The sequence below is a fragment of the Nematocida ausubeli genome, assembly GCF_000738915.1.
Source record: "Nematocida ausubeli strain ERTm6 chromosome Unknown supercont2.4, whole genome shotgun sequence".
Classification (NCBI taxonomy): domain Eukaryota; kingdom Fungi; phylum Microsporidia; genus Nematocida; species Nematocida ausubeli.
Window position 1 is genome coordinate 695,068 of NW_026515637.1, and position 14,764 is coordinate 709,831.

Here is a 14,764-nt window from a genome sequence, read left to right on the forward strand (position 1 = left end):
AATAAAATATTCCCCATGGAAAATACTCACTCGTATTCTCTTACACGGAAAATACTTCATGCCTTGGAGGATGACCTGGAAGGACTATTTAATCTACTGTCTAAATCTAAGAAGAAAGGCTTATTTATTCCTTCATCTATTCTGGTGCTAATTATAGAAGATAAAAAACCACTTCCCCCTTCAAAAGTTCTTTGCATGCGGTTGTTGCAAAGTAATTTGGAAATTGCAGAAGAAAAGAAAGAAATCTCTTATTTAGTGAGTAGTATGCGGTTTATGTTCCGGATATCAGAAATAATCAAAATAGATGCAGAAAATTGGGATGATAAAAATCAGAGTGAAATAATCCCTGGGAACACCCTGGGAATACTTGAGTGCATCTCGGATATTTTGGGGCAAGTGAATTTTCACAGGAAAGAGGCTATCTTGGATGTAATGCAGCAAGCAGGCATATTCTTATTGATTAATCTGTGGTGTACACCTGGACTACTTAAATTCTACAATAATGCACTAGCACAGACTAATATTCTTGTTATTTCTGATGGAAAATCTGAAGTATCAGGGAATAGTAGGAATGAAATTGGGACAGCCCGGGATAAAGTGAATACGCCTTATAGGATTCCTGTGGAAGAGTCTCTGTATAATAAAACCACAGTATTAGTGCACAGAAGAAGATCTGAATTCTTTATGCCAAAATATTTCAGAATGTACCCGGAGGTGCACACGGAGGCATACAGAAGAATATTCTCATTCCAGGATGAATATGAAATATTCCATAAATCACTTGTAAATTGGTGCAAAACAGCAGGAAATCTGAAGGAAATTGAATTTGTGTGCATCTCCCATTTAGACCACCTGTCGACTAAGGTGGAAAATGAGACGTACGAAAATGAAGTGATTTTTTGTCTGGGAGTGCAATTCTATTCTGCTGTAGAGAATACTTTTGAGGAAGGAGATGGGAGACTATTAAAAAGCTATGTGAAATTCATTAAGAAATGCAGGGAAGTTAAGAATCCTGTGATTAAAGGGACTTCTTCTGTGGCTGCGAATAGGATTACCTTGCAGGCTGGAAAGTATTTAGTGAATAAGATTATTTCCCCTGGGAAAGAGACCAGAAATAACCCGAAATTAGAAATATTCAGGCAGAAGGCAGAATTAGTTGTAGGCTTAAGTGCCCTCTGTGATATATTTAATGAGTTCGGATTGCACTCTGGCTTCCATAAAATAATCGAGAGAGAAAGTGGCAGGATCTTGGAACTATTGGAGATCCAGCCAGAAGAAGAAATAATCGTGCACTGTACGTCTATTATTCGTGTGCTTAGTGTCCTTGAAGGAATTCCAATTTCTTTGTTTTCTCCTTCGAAATTGTCTCTTGTCCTGTGGGTATTAGAGAATGTTGAAATTTCCGACAAAAAAGCAAAAAAGTGGCTAGACGCATACATGCAGGAAATATCATCCATTTATAATCCAGCCCATGAGAACTTCATAGCCAGGTCACTTTGCTTCTAGGCGACAATTTTTGTGCGTTAAAGTGTGACAATTTAACACGGGTTATATCCACCATAAAGAAGTATTTTCTCTCTGCTTCTTGTTCTTCTTATGCTTCTTATAAGAATAAACCTGTCACATGATAATATGCAGGGTTATTGAAGCATAAATATATTTAATTATTTTAATAAAATCAGCTAGTGAAAGGCCTTTCTCCTTATATAATATGGTGTGCTAAGAGGGAAGAAATATTTCAGTGAGAAAATATTAGTCTGTAATAGATAGTGGTATAGGGTAGTTATTAAGGGTAGTTTATTTCTATCACATGATTGATCTATCTGGTCTGTGGCTCTTTTAGTCTTTTAATATTTTCATGCGGTTTAGTAGTAGAGTGATATACGGAAATACTTTCCATATGCAGAATATCTTGTAGTACAGACTAATTATGTGGTAATTTTAACACATACATAATATACATTTTATTACTACTTACATGTATATAGCCCATATATAGCCAGAAATTGTTCAAATTACCCAAATTATTCGTATACAACCAGATATAACCTTGAAATTGCTTGAAATTCCCTGTATATAACTAGATACAACCACGAATTACTCACGCCCCAAAGAACTCGTAGACCCGGGTCCCATGCACTTCCCCAAGTGCACTAATTAGTCTTTCCTTTGATGCAGTTATTAAATCATGCATTGACTGAAATCTCTTGAATATTATACTGACGTTGTCATTATTTACACCAGGCACAGAAATAAGTGCCTCAATTACAGCAGGTGACTGCGCCTTGTGCGAAGTTATTTCAGTTGCTGGCTTGCGTGCAAGTGCATTTATTAGGGCACTGGAGTGTCTCTCCGTTGAAGAGTAAAATATGTACGTTGTTTTCATGGTTTCTAGGAGCGTGATAATTTTGCTTGTTAAATCTATCTGCTGCAGCCTATTTGTATAGCTCATAAAGCTTATTTTTGTTTCTGTTGGAAATTCAATTAATAAATAGCCTGACCCCCGGATGTAATCTAGTGCCTGCAGTTGCTTCATGAGTCTCCCATTGTTCAAGGACCCTGCAAAGTCATCAATCCTTTTTCTTTCTATGTAGTAGGATTTGTTTAAAATGTAGTCACCCACTGGGAGCTGTTTAAATTCCAAGCGAAATTGACTGTTGAATTTTTGTGCTAAATAGAGGGGCAGGGAGCTTCTTAGTTCTCTTATGTCTATCTCCAGAAGGGGTGCATTTGGGTTATTTGGCTCCTTTGTGTAAAGATTTTTGTCTATTGCTTCTGGCCTATTTTGCTTGAAGCCTATTCCATACAGGAATGCGTCTTTTTCTGCTGCAATTTCCTGCAGATAATTAAGTTCCTCTGAGGAGTCTCTTAAGTTTATAATTGTCACTGAAAATTCTACTCCTTTTTTATTCCATCTCTCACGGCACATATTTACCTTTCTTAAGAAGCCCAGGGAGTGGTTCATTAGGATGATTTTAGTTATTTTTGGGTTATTTCTGGTTTCAGTGATTTTTTCCCTCTTTTTTGCTTGTATGCCTTGCTTGCTTAGATGCGTGTGAATTGATGAAATAAGTTTCTGGCTGGAGCATATTCTGCCTGGCACAGAATCCAGGCCATAGCACTCTCTGGGGTCTATTTCCTGGTTTCTGGTTATTTCTGGCTGGTCTACGAAGATTAGTGCGTCTTCTTCTGATATTTTCTGTAAAAGTGCTTTCTTTGGGAAGGCTTTTTCTTCTTTGGATATTTCCTGGGACAGCTCCAGTATTATTTCAATTTCTGGTAAATTAAGCCATGCCAGGATGTGCTGGTAGACCACTGTTCTGGAGTGGATTGTATCTGGAATTCCGTACAGTTTCACTAATTGGTTCATCACATGCGAAATATCTGAAATATCCCGAATATACTGCAAGAATCTTTCAATTGGGGAATTATGCAGGAGAAATAATCCGAACTCCAAGGATGCAACTGTTTTTAGGATGTACTCCCGAAAGCCTGAGTTATTACCAATGTTCTTTACCTTTCTGGCTAGCTCCATTAGCTCTGTTTGGATCTGTCTTCTGTGCGGGTCTATGGGAATGGTTATTTCATTTACTTCAAGATCCCCAAATGCTTTGATGACAGACTTTCTGAAGGCAGGGTATAAGAACACCCCAGATGCAGGAAAATATCCTTTCATGGCAATATCTGCGAATGATTTATTTGCAGCCCATTCAAATAGTATATTTATAGGGCCGTTGAACCCGAAAAGAATAAAATCCATCATTGTCTTTGTACAGGGCAGGAATCTCTCTGCAACTGCGTATACAACCCGAATCAGTCCAGAACTAACCTGAATATTATCCTTCAGAATATCCAGCAGGAAAATGTGTTCGTTCACAAAAACAGTTCCAGGCTCGTTGTAGATTCGCTTTCTTTGGGCGCTGGTTGTTTTTATGGTTATTTCTCGGGGTATTTTAACTTTTCTTTGCGTTTTTGTGTTTTTTAAAGCTTCTTGCATTGAATTCTGCAATTTCTTGATGTACTGCTGGGTGCACCCTATTATAACAAGGGTTTCTTCTGATTTGTATGCGATGTTTTTGAGAATTATGCCTAGGCGTATGCCTTTGTATAGCATGTGGATTGATCTTTTATGGGAAAGAACTTCCTTTACGATTTTCTTCTCATGGCCATGCATGCATTCAAAAAAATCCAAATATTTATGCTATAGCTAGTCTAAGTTATTTTTAAGTTATATTCGGGTTATTTTGAGTTATATGCCATTTTAGGCGCATTGATTTATTGTATGGGAATAATGCATGCAGAGACAAAGAAACTGCAGTAGTGCTAGATCTATTCATAGATACAGTGTGAGGGTTGTTAATTTTGAGTGTCATGTTATATTGGATATTTCGAGTATTTCTGTTTATAAACTCATTTGTGCATATACTTGTCTATATTCTTACAGAAAAGTAGTTCTAATACAGTTAAGACATAACTGTACGGTGGTCATTGCATGCAGAAGGCCATTTATTGGTTGAGTCTGAATATATGCCTGAACATACCTATCCGAAATAAATGACTAAAACTAACTGCACTGAATATTTGTTGTTTACACTAATAATTCGGGTTATAGTATGCAGCCTGATATATGCATGTGTCTCTGTATATTTCTGCTTTTTACTCACTTGGATTATATTGGATTTGTGTTTTTCAATATAAATCCTCAAAAATAAAAGCCTTCATATATAATTTTATTGTGAATGAGTTTTATTTAAATACAGATTAGAGTAATGAAAATAGTAATATTCTGCATATTTTCAAGAACCTGTCTACAAAAGCAAGCAAGAGTGGTACTAAAAGGTTTTACTACTGGAAAAGATACTGCTGCAGATTTAGATAAATTCCAGGTGGGCAGACCCAATATACTAGCAGTATTTCATGAAGATATAGACAAATATAACCAGAATTATCATAGATATGGTTCTTGTATGCGCATTGCCACTAGAATACAGGCTATGCCTCTACTTAAAACACCAAAATTTGCATTTATAAATGTTATCAAACAGAAGGACATGTTTATATTTAGGATACATTTGTATTGCATGCTTTCCACCCACATGACTTGAGGCAGTGCATTTATATATTTATATGGCCTAAATTATGCCCTACTAAAACCTTCTGTTTTTACGAAAATATTTCTTAAATTAAATAGAACCAAATAGCCACACTCTACAAAAACACACCACAGTCATCTGGCTGCATGTAACCAGAAAGTAGCCCGACGTAAAAAACTCAGTTTATTGATACATCCCGATTAAGCGTACAAGGATGTCGGTATAGCCTCCAACTTCGTTGCCTGCACCTTCTCCTTGGCCTTTGTGAAATCCTGCATGGTAACTTGCTTTCTTCTCTCCCGGAGCGCAAGCATCCCAGCCTCAGTGCAAATTGCCTTTATGTCAGCCCCACTCAAATCCTCATTTGTTCCAATCATTTCATCCAAGACAACCTCCTTGGAGAGTGTCATTCGAGTCGTGTGTATCCCAAATATCTTCCTCTTTGTTTGAATATCCGGCACAGGGAACTCTATCTTTCTGTCAATACGCCCTGGCCTAATTAGCGCAGGATCCAGACTCTCAATCTTATTCGTTGCCATAATCACCTTTATATCCGAGGAGGTATCAAACCCATCCAGCTGGTTCAATAATTCCAACATGGTTCTTTCTATTTCCTTCTCTCCGCTTGAATTTGTGTCGTACCTTTTTGCCCCAATTGCGTCAATTTCATCAATGAATATAATTGTAGGCGCATACATCTCTGCTGCCTTGAACAACTCTCTGACTAACTTTGGGCCGTCTCCCAGATACTTCTGTATAAGCTCTGACCCAACAATTCTCAAAAAGGTTGCAGATGTCTGGTTTGCCACTGCTTTTGCCAGAAGAGTCTTTCCGGTTCCTGGCTCACCGTATAGAATTACGCCCTTAGGTGGCTTTATTCCCATTTCATCGTACAGTTCTGGGTTTGTGAGGGGCAACTCAACTGCCTCTTTTATTTCTTGTATCTGCTGCTCTAGTCCACCTATGTCTGCGTATGTCTCAACTGGTGCTTTCTCCAATTTCATGACACTCACTAAAGGATCTGTCTCTCCTTCTAGCACCCCGACCACTCCACTTTCCCTGTGGTTTAAAAGCACCGTGCACCCTGGCTCAAGTGCGTCTTTATCCACGAAGGAATATATTGGCACATAATATTCCTGTCCTGAGCCTGTGCTGACTATTGCATGGTTTTCATCAATGAATTCTTCTAGTGTGCCCAGGTTCATTGGATACCCTCTGAACTTATCCACTTCTGCCCTTTCACTTGTGAAGGTTTCTTCGCCTTCCTTGACAGATGCAGATTGGTGGTAGGAAAGAATGCCTTCCTCCAGCATGAAGTAGTCGCGTATCTTCTCTAGTTTTATTTGGCGCAGCATGCACTTGCTTTGTGGAAAGACAGTTGGAAGCTTTGAGAGCGTTTCTGGCCCCCTCAGCCTCTTTTTCTTTTTTAAGTTCAAGTTCTTCTCTTGCTGGTCCTTTGGTGGCTGTGATGGCCCGCTTGGTGAGGATTGTTGCTGTCCCATTGCAAAAAGAAAAACAAAGAAATTAATATATTCGGGTTATTCCATGTCATTCGGGCTATATCGGGTTATGCCGGGCTATAGCTTTGGGTTATGCGAAAATTACCCAGGACAAACCACAACCCAAAGGCATGAATTAGCCAGATACTATTTGTAGCCAGATTGAATTCGGGCTATATTGGGTTATAGCCCAAATAACCAGAAAATTAGCCATATACGATATAACCCGAATAAAAAGGCCTTCTTACAGCCTTCTATTTACAGTCTGAGCGTATGCCTGGGATATGCCCGAATACACTGAAACATAAAATATCCCGAAATAATTTTCACTACATGGAATTATACATAAGAAGCAATTACAAGAAGTTTCTTTCAATTCTCTCACTAGCGAAAGGATTAGATTACGGCCAAAATAAACTCTCCAAGCTAATAATGAAATCTAACAGAGGAGTAGCCCTAACAGCACTCTTTCAGGCGCAAGAGTTCAATGAGCTGTACAGAGACACGATGGCAATCCCGAAAACAGGAAGTGGTCTCTACAGGTGCGCACTTGGGGCAATTGCAGCATCAATTTACAACAAAGAATTAAGACAGGCCCACCGACTAGCAGAGCACTTCATAAGTGCAGATGCACCCACCACTTGCCAAATACTTCTACTAGTAATAGAGGGACACATATATTTGACAAATAAGCAGAACTTGAATATGCTTAAGTGCAAAGCCTGGTCAAAAAGAGTCTTGGAAGAACTAAAAGATCAGTTCTCATACGGGCTATTCATACTAGCATATAAGGTCCATATGGAAGTACTTCTAGACACAGAAGACGAGACTTTGTTTAAGCTATTTTCTGTTGTAAAATGTGCAGACCCAGAATACTTTTCCGTACTAGAAGACATAAAGGACATAAGAAAATTAGAGAACTTTTTAAGACTGAAGAATCTGCCGCATGAAAATATGAAGAAGATCTATATCTTAAAGAATCCACTGACCAACAAGACGGATCTATTAGACTACTTCCAGGAAAATCCAACAGACAAAGAAACCCTTCAGTACGTAATGGAAAGAAGAGTGTTCCCAGAGTTAGTGAAATTAGCAACAGACCTTGGGATAATGGAAGGAGACGTAAAAGACAAGCAGATACCAAGGCCATGGATATATCCATTCCATAGACTGCCGGGGGATACAGATGAAACTGCAAGCGGAAATAAGTCAAATAATTACTTGAAGAAGCTTGTGAAGAATAAAAGAAAACTAATTGTAGAAGGCGTACATCCTGGACCTGTAAAAAGTGTGAAGGTGCCCAGGTCATTCAATGTGTCGCACGATAATTCAGAGGATGGGATGGACGAGTACTTTGGAGATATAGAAGTGCATGCACCCAGAGACACACCTGCAAGAAAGGTACACATGCCACAAGAAGAATATTTAGATCAGGCAGACGAAGAAGTGAAGGATAAGCCCGAGATGTCAGAAGATGAAAGTGGCGAGGAAGAAGGTGGTGAAGGAGAAGATGCAAATATGCAAATAACACCAGAAGATGCAAAGAGATTACTTAAGGAGTTTATAAACACTGATTCAGATATAGACACAGACGAAGAAGAAATAGAAGGTGAAGAAATAGAAAGTGAAGATGGTGAAAAAGAGAAAGAAAAAACTATCCAGGAACATGGTATAGACGAAGAAACAGAAGAAGAAGGTGAAAGTGAAGAGAGTGAAATTAAAGCTGAAGAGGCAGAAGAAGAAAGTACTGAGGACATAAAAGAGAAAGAAATAGAATTAGATGCAGCACAGGAAGAACAGACAGACTTAGATGCAGTAGAGACAGAAATGGAAGATCTGCAAGAATCCGTAAGCAATAATGAAGAAACTGAAGAGGCAGAAGAAGAGAGTGAAAATGAAGATTTACAACAAGCTGAACCAGAAGTAGATGAAGAAACAAATAATCTAGCAGACTTTGACTCTAGTCTAAACCACTTAAGTAGTGATTCACTAAGCTTGTAAGCTAGCAATAAATTCAGATTATATTTAAAACTAATAGAATATCCTGTAGACCATGCAGAAGGTTTAAATAAATTCAGAAACATACATGTACCCCATAAGTACATACTAATCTACACTTTGCAGCGAATTTAAAGAGTGTTTTTACTCTTACACTAATAACACGATGTAGCCCTAATACTCTTGTATCTATTTGCATTTCCGTGACTATAACTGAATATAAGCTGTATACTTTCTATGTGGCTATCAAATAGTGCTTTTTACATAACTAGCTTAAATGTGCTTAACTTTAACTGAAAAATAACCCGAATTCCGTCACCTAAAAATAATCTACTTTCTAATGCTTATTCCTTCTATGCACTCCAAATATACTCCGATTCCTTCTATCTTATTTCTTTTATTTTTATTTTCAATACATGCACGCATCACCGGAAGACTTAGAGAGAGACGCAGACCAGTACACCAGAAAAAGAAGTAACTTCATAATTCGCATGATTTTAAGCTATGACACAGACAAAGCAGTCACTTTATACGAAAAAGCAGGAAATGCATACTCCAGGAAGGGCCTGCACGAAAAAGCAGCAGAAATGTATTCTGTCTCTGCAAGTCTTCTAATAGATGCAAAAGAAGAGGGAAATAAATTCGAGATATTTTCATATCTGGAGAAAAGTGCAGAAGCATTACTAGCAGCAGAAAAGAAGGAAGAAGCAATTTCCGTATACAAGAAGGCACTGAATGAGATCTCAATGAGTTCTGAGGATACGTCTGTGGTTGCATCTCTTACAGCAAAAATTGGTGGTTTACTGCGGGAAATAGACCAAGAAAAAGAAGCACTAAAATATTTCTACAGAGCAGCTGATGTATACGGCAGAGCGAAGATGCACATAAATAGAAGAAATATTTTGATGCAGTGTGCAGCCAGCGAAATACGCTTCAAGAACTATGAGAAGTCATTTGACTTGTACAAGACGCTTGCTAATGACAAATCAGAGATCAGCCATGTTCTGGAGAAAACGAGTTTCTTGTTTCTGGGTGTACTATGTGGGATTATTTTGGAGAAAACAAAAAGTGCGTATGAATTGCTTAACCAAATGGATGATACCCGGTTGGAGTCACAGATTGCCTATAAAATGCTGGATATAAAGACAAAAAGATCTGCAGACCAAGCAGACCTGGATAAAACCATTGAATACTTTAAAAGAACAAACAAACTAGCAACTGAAGTACTTTTGGCAATGCATGATGCACAAGTGGCAATTGATCCAAACAATGATATACTGTAGAATAAAGGTATGCTTATTATGGGATTTATATATTACAAGAGGCTCGGGTTATATCGGCTAATAGTCCACCTATAAATAGCGCATGCACCCTTCCACTACTTGCAAATACCCTACTAATTCGCACATTTCATGGAGTAAATTTATGTGTTCATGTTTTATGCCATTAGAAGGATATTAGTGCATATAAATTAACATATTGCGTACATACTAGTACTACAAGCATATATTCCACGTATACCACTTAATATTGCATATTCAGCAGGTCTTTCATGGAAGGTGCTTTTAGACTATTTTGGACTAGCTTTAGGTATAGCCCTTCAGGAATCCTTTCACTCTAATAAATTCCCAACTATAACCAGAAGAACCATCCTCTTCTCAACAAGAATTATTCTAAAGAATTTAATTATCACTACTATAAGAACAATCCAATAAATGCAGCCACAAATAACTTTACACATACACCCCCTTATATTACACCTAATACCCTTCTATTTCGTAGGAAGAGTAATCTAGTCTAAATCTAACCAGAACCCAAGTTTATTCCCGCCTAAACAACCCTAACTCGTGTGCCCCAAATTAATAGAACCTGAATGCCTTTTCGGCCCTTCCATCTTCTATATTGATTTTTCATAATTCCAGAATCAGGTCACATTAATTCCACAAATACAAGAATAAGATCCCTCTAGAATTTAAACAAAACTATAAATACAAAATAACCTAGGAATATCCAATGAAGTTCATCACTTTGATAGCCTTGCTTTCATCCCAGGTACTTGCCATAAATTACATCCAGGAGAGCATCTTCTCCCCGGAGTTTTCAAAGGGACCAAATGCAATCATTATTGAATCTGGACCAATTGGTAACTCAACCATACAGAAGGGAAATATGACCTTTGTAGAAAGAGTCATCAACCCAACTGAAGTAGTTGACACATACGACGTAATGGCAGATGATGCTAAGGTTGGAACTGCAACCAGATCCATCTCTATTCACACAGATGTTGCAGCCATGGGAGGAGTGCCCTACTTAGAGGCCAAATTTGCAGTTACCCTGGAGGCTGCCCCAGCACCCCCTGAGGGCATGGCATATGCCACAGCCAGTGAAGACGAATTAAGAATCAAGGACCTGCAGCTAATCTTCAGAGATGCCTCTGCAGACTCAAATGTCTCTGATGTTGTTGGAAACGAGACTGGTTTAATTTGGAGGATAACCCCAGGGCCCAGATTCATTCCATCCATCAGCAGAATGGAAGACGGTGGCTTAATTGATACCCCAGAAGGCAGATTCACTTTAACCATGTTCCCATTCAACAGCTCCAAGCTGGATATAACAATTCTTGCAAGAATCCCAGAGGGAAGTGGATTAATCAACATTTATGACCCAGATGTCATAATTATTGCAGAGCCAACCCCAGAGGACGAGGAACAGCCAGAGGACCCAGAGGACCCTGAAGATCCAGAGGACCCTGAAGATCCAGAAGACCCTGAAGACCCAGAGGACCCAGAAGATCCCGAACCACAACCAGAACCATTCCTTGGTTTCTCTAGAAGAGTTCGAAATGGAAAGACTGCACTTGCTGCATAAGAAGGGTGCTTTGTATTCGGGCTAGAATACACTGTAAAATAAAGGGTTTTTCTTGTATACTTAATTGGTTATCCATATTACTTTATTTATTTTAAAATTAAACTAGTTTAGAGAGCTGTGCAGAGAGAAAATAAAAGTGTTATTTTTAATACTTTATTGTAGGATTATTTTAGACAAAATAGTTATAGCCCAAAAAATAACTTGAATAGTTTTCAGTACACAAGAAATATGAATAGTTCACACCTACCATGTGGTATTATAAGAACAAAAAAACAACAAAAATGCAAGAATATCTCTGCTCCTGATCTGTGCAATAGTTAAAAATCAGGCATACTTACTTCTCACACTGAAAAAATAACAAAACAACCACCCAAAATAAAACTAACAAATGCTAAAATGTATTTATATGTGACTACCAAATGGAAAGATTATTCGAAACATTCTTCTGATGCATGGACTGATTTGTTCTTGGGTTGTAGCAATATTTCATCATAATTTGAACCATGGCATTTTGGTGGTACGGCTTCATAAGCACATCACTTGCACCTGCCCCCAATACAGAAATGTACTCTTCCTGCGCCAGTCCATCAACTATCAAAATCACAGGCGTAACTTCGTCATATTGCCTAAATGCAGAGAGAATCTTCTGAATACTTGGCAACTGCAAGCTTAAAAAGATAATGTCATACTTTGTCTCTGATAACTTCACAAGAATCTCCTTCTCTTGCTCAATGATGTCAGGGGTGCACCCAATTTTACGTAAAATTGCGCCTGCGTAGGAACTGCATGTAAGATTATCCTCTGCAATTAATACGTTCACGTTTTCCTTAAAGAGAACCTCTTTTTTGTTCAGATTCCTTTTAAGGTCGTTAACTTCTTCTACTAAAACCTGGAAGTGCACTGTAAGCATCTTTAAGGTGCCAATGATCTGCGACTGAATCCTGTTCGATGCCTCTAAATTGTCAGAGCTCATTTCCCTGGAGGTTTTAAATCTTTTGTCTGCATTGCTTTTTTTCCTCACAATGTGCTTTAGAATGTCCTCCCTGCCTCTTTGGAAATAGTTGTGCTTGAATTCCCAGACCTGCAGCCCAAACTGCTTTAGAATGGACTCTTGACTCTTTATCTTATGGAAATCGTATTTATTTAGCTGCCTCACAAAGGAGCTTAAATTTCCGTGTTTAAAGTGCTTGTTTAGCATGCACTTTCCAAAGTCAGTTGGGTTTATTATGAGAAAGCTTGTTCCCTGGGACGTCCACTGGATGTAGGTTTGATTTTGCAGGTCCTCCAGCATACTGTACAGCTTCTCTATAAACTCAGTTGATTGTGATGCTGTCTTCAGAACCTTCATTTCGCTTCCTTTTTCTAATAGAACCTTTAATATAGGGATGTTTTAATCAGTCTATTTTTGTATAGAGGAATTCGTGTTCTAGTCATGAAAAAAGAATAGGCTTATTCATTCGGCACATGGTTTAATTAGCATTAGTGTATTATATCTTGTAAATTAAATCTGTCACTTCGGCAGATCTAAATCATCTCTGCGAAAGTGCAATTTATGTTGAATTATTTCGGAATTTCAAGGCGTGCCTAAGGTGTACTCAAAGAAGAAGGGTATTTTAAGGGTTTTTAAGGTGTGCTAGATGAAGGAGCAGATATAACCAGGTGATTTGGGCTAGCATGCCTTGAAATTCGGGGTTTAAGTATTTATATTTACTCAATTGGCTTTTCTTCACTAATAATTAAAATCTTCTGTTCTTATGGCGCTTTCTATAGCATTATAATTTAGTCTACTTGGGATATTCAGGATACATTATGGCAAGGCACATATGCCATATTCAGAAATAGCAAGAATATAACAGGAAATTAGAATATGTTATTTTCTTACTGCATAAGACCCAAATAAAATTACACGATTTTATGTGCTTCTTAGTATGCATGCATTAAAGCATCTTATTTTCATTATAGCGCAAATACCCGGAATATAACCCAAAATTATATCTCCTAGTTTATTATTGCATATAGTCCAAACCAGAATATACAATATAGTCGTAAGTTCAATATAACCAGAAATAATCCAAAATAACCCGATCTCTCTTAAATGCCTGCACTTTCACCCACTGAAATACGCACTTTAATTTTTGTTTTGCATGAGTGCAAGAAAGGACTCCGTGGAAGAGTTTGAAGAAGAAAGTGAAGAATATTTCACCAGCAGAAATGAACTAAGCACTTCAGATATCCCAGCCAGAGACCCCGAATACTTTCCCTATAAAAAAGACACCCAGATTCCATCAGAACCCGAAATAACTCGAATTATTTCCATTTACATTCCGGAAGACAAAATTAAAGAAATAAAAGCCCTCATAAAGGACGTAGTGACAAAGAAGCCAACAAAAAATGAAATAATAAACCGAATTAACGAGACTCAAATTAGCCCAGAAACGTATAATGCGTTAATACTGCACATTATTTCACTTGCAAAGCAGGCATGCACTAAAAATACTCAGTCAGAAAATCCAAACTCTGTGCTTAAACTAAAGAATGTGCTAAAGGACCAGTTCTTAATGGAAATAAAAAAGGATCTGGAAGATTCGGGTTATAGCCAAAGGCCAATCCAGCAATATTCTATGTTCAAAAGGACACCAGAGGATCTGTCCAGTGCAGTAAGCAGCAACCCACAGCTTATTTCACTTTTTTCTGCAAATTATAACGTACTTTGCTGTAAGATAAAAAAGATCCTGAGTGTAAAGGATATTCATAACAGGCTTAAGAAAGGGTCCTTTGAATATAAATTAAGTGAAAATGTTTCACTAGACACTGCGAAGTGTGCATATGCTGCGACCTTGCACTATGTTAAGGAAATAATTGGAAAGTGCATAAATATTAACAGAGAATTAGACAGAGACAAGTTAATTGCAGAAATGTTCGGAAATGTAAGGGGAGGATATTTACTGTACAAGGATTACCCTACTGTTTAGGAGGCTGCATCTTTCCCAGAGATACGTGTGCTATTCTACTTAGGCTAATTATATCCAGATTATTTTGGATTATTTATGAATAATTCTACTTAGGATAATTATGCTTACAGAGATACTTACATTAATATAAATATAACACAAGCACATCTGCGCCATAAAGACGATATATTCTGGTTATATCTAGTTTGCAGCCATATAGACCATAAATATAATACAAGCACGTCTGCGACATAGTCTAAATACTCCTAAATAACTCAAATTTCACTCTCTGTTCATGCACAGTATGACACTCTTATTCAATTCCCAAATAACCAGAGCTATTCGTGCAGCTTCC

General features: G+C 37.8%; 9 protein-coding genes across 9 annotated transcripts; 6 read left to right on the forward strand and 3 right to left on the reverse strand.

Annotated features, from left to right (window-relative positions):
• Positions 1-15: 15 nt before the first annotated feature.
• NESG_01928 (uncharacterized protein) lies at positions 16-1,506 on the forward strand (the record flags this gene model as incomplete). The annotated part of the gene is made up of 1 exon (XM_053049544.1): positions 16-1,506. The coding sequence occupies one exon, from the start codon at positions 16-18 to the stop codon at positions 1,504-1,506; it is 1,491 nt and encodes a 496-aa protein (XP_052904494.1).
• A 595-nt stretch (positions 1,507-2,101) lies between these two features.
• NESG_01929 (uncharacterized protein) lies at positions 2,102-4,174 on the reverse strand (the record flags this gene model as incomplete). The annotated part of the gene is made up of 1 exon (XM_053049545.1): positions 2,102-4,174. The coding sequence occupies one exon, from the start codon at positions 4,172-4,174 to the stop codon at positions 2,102-2,104; it is 2,073 nt and encodes a 690-aa protein (XP_052904495.1).
• Positions 4,175-4,769: 595 nt separating this feature from the next.
• On the forward strand, positions 4,770-5,105 carry NESG_01930 (uncharacterized protein; the record flags this gene model as incomplete). Its single annotated transcript, XM_053049546.1, has 1 exon — positions 4,770-5,105. The coding sequence occupies one exon, from the start codon at positions 4,770-4,772 to the stop codon at positions 5,103-5,105; it is 336 nt and encodes a 111-aa protein (XP_052904496.1).
• A 188-nt stretch (positions 5,106-5,293) lies between these two features.
• NESG_01931 (26S protease regulatory subunit 4) lies at positions 5,294-6,595 on the reverse strand (the record flags this gene model as incomplete). The annotated part of the gene is made up of 1 exon (XM_053049547.1): positions 5,294-6,595. One exon carries the CDS (start codon positions 6,593-6,595, stop codon positions 5,294-5,296), a length of 1,302 nt encoding a protein of 433 aa, XP_052904497.1.
• A 330-nt stretch (positions 6,596-6,925) lies between these two features.
• NESG_01932 (uncharacterized protein) lies at positions 6,926-8,593 on the forward strand (the record flags this gene model as incomplete). The annotated part of the gene is made up of 1 exon (XM_053049548.1): positions 6,926-8,593. The coding sequence occupies one exon, from the start codon at positions 6,926-6,928 to the stop codon at positions 8,591-8,593; it is 1,668 nt and encodes a 555-aa protein (XP_052904498.1).
• A 413-nt stretch (positions 8,594-9,006) lies between these two features.
• On the forward strand, positions 9,007-9,873 carry NESG_01933 (uncharacterized protein; the record flags this gene model as incomplete). Its single annotated transcript, XM_053049549.1, has 1 exon — positions 9,007-9,873. One exon carries the CDS (start codon positions 9,007-9,009, stop codon positions 9,871-9,873), a length of 867 nt encoding a protein of 288 aa, XP_052904499.1.
• A 730-nt stretch (positions 9,874-10,603) lies between these two features.
• On the forward strand, positions 10,604-11,458 carry NESG_01934 (uncharacterized protein; the record flags this gene model as incomplete). Its single annotated transcript, XM_053049550.1, has 1 exon — positions 10,604-11,458. One exon carries the CDS (start codon positions 10,604-10,606, stop codon positions 11,456-11,458), a length of 855 nt encoding a protein of 284 aa, XP_052904500.1.
• Positions 11,459-11,870: 412 nt separating this feature from the next.
• NESG_01935 (uncharacterized protein) lies at positions 11,871-12,806 on the reverse strand (the record flags this gene model as incomplete). The annotated part of the gene is made up of 1 exon (XM_053049551.1): positions 11,871-12,806. One exon carries the CDS (start codon positions 12,804-12,806, stop codon positions 11,871-11,873), a length of 936 nt encoding a protein of 311 aa, XP_052904501.1.
• Positions 12,807-13,602: 796 nt separating this feature from the next.
• On the forward strand, positions 13,603-14,430 carry NESG_01936 (uncharacterized protein; the record flags this gene model as incomplete). The annotated part of the gene is made up of 1 exon (XM_053049552.1): positions 13,603-14,430. One exon carries the CDS (start codon positions 13,603-13,605, stop codon positions 14,428-14,430), a length of 828 nt encoding a protein of 275 aa, XP_052904502.1.
• Between the last annotated feature and the right edge of the window lie 334 nt (positions 14,431-14,764).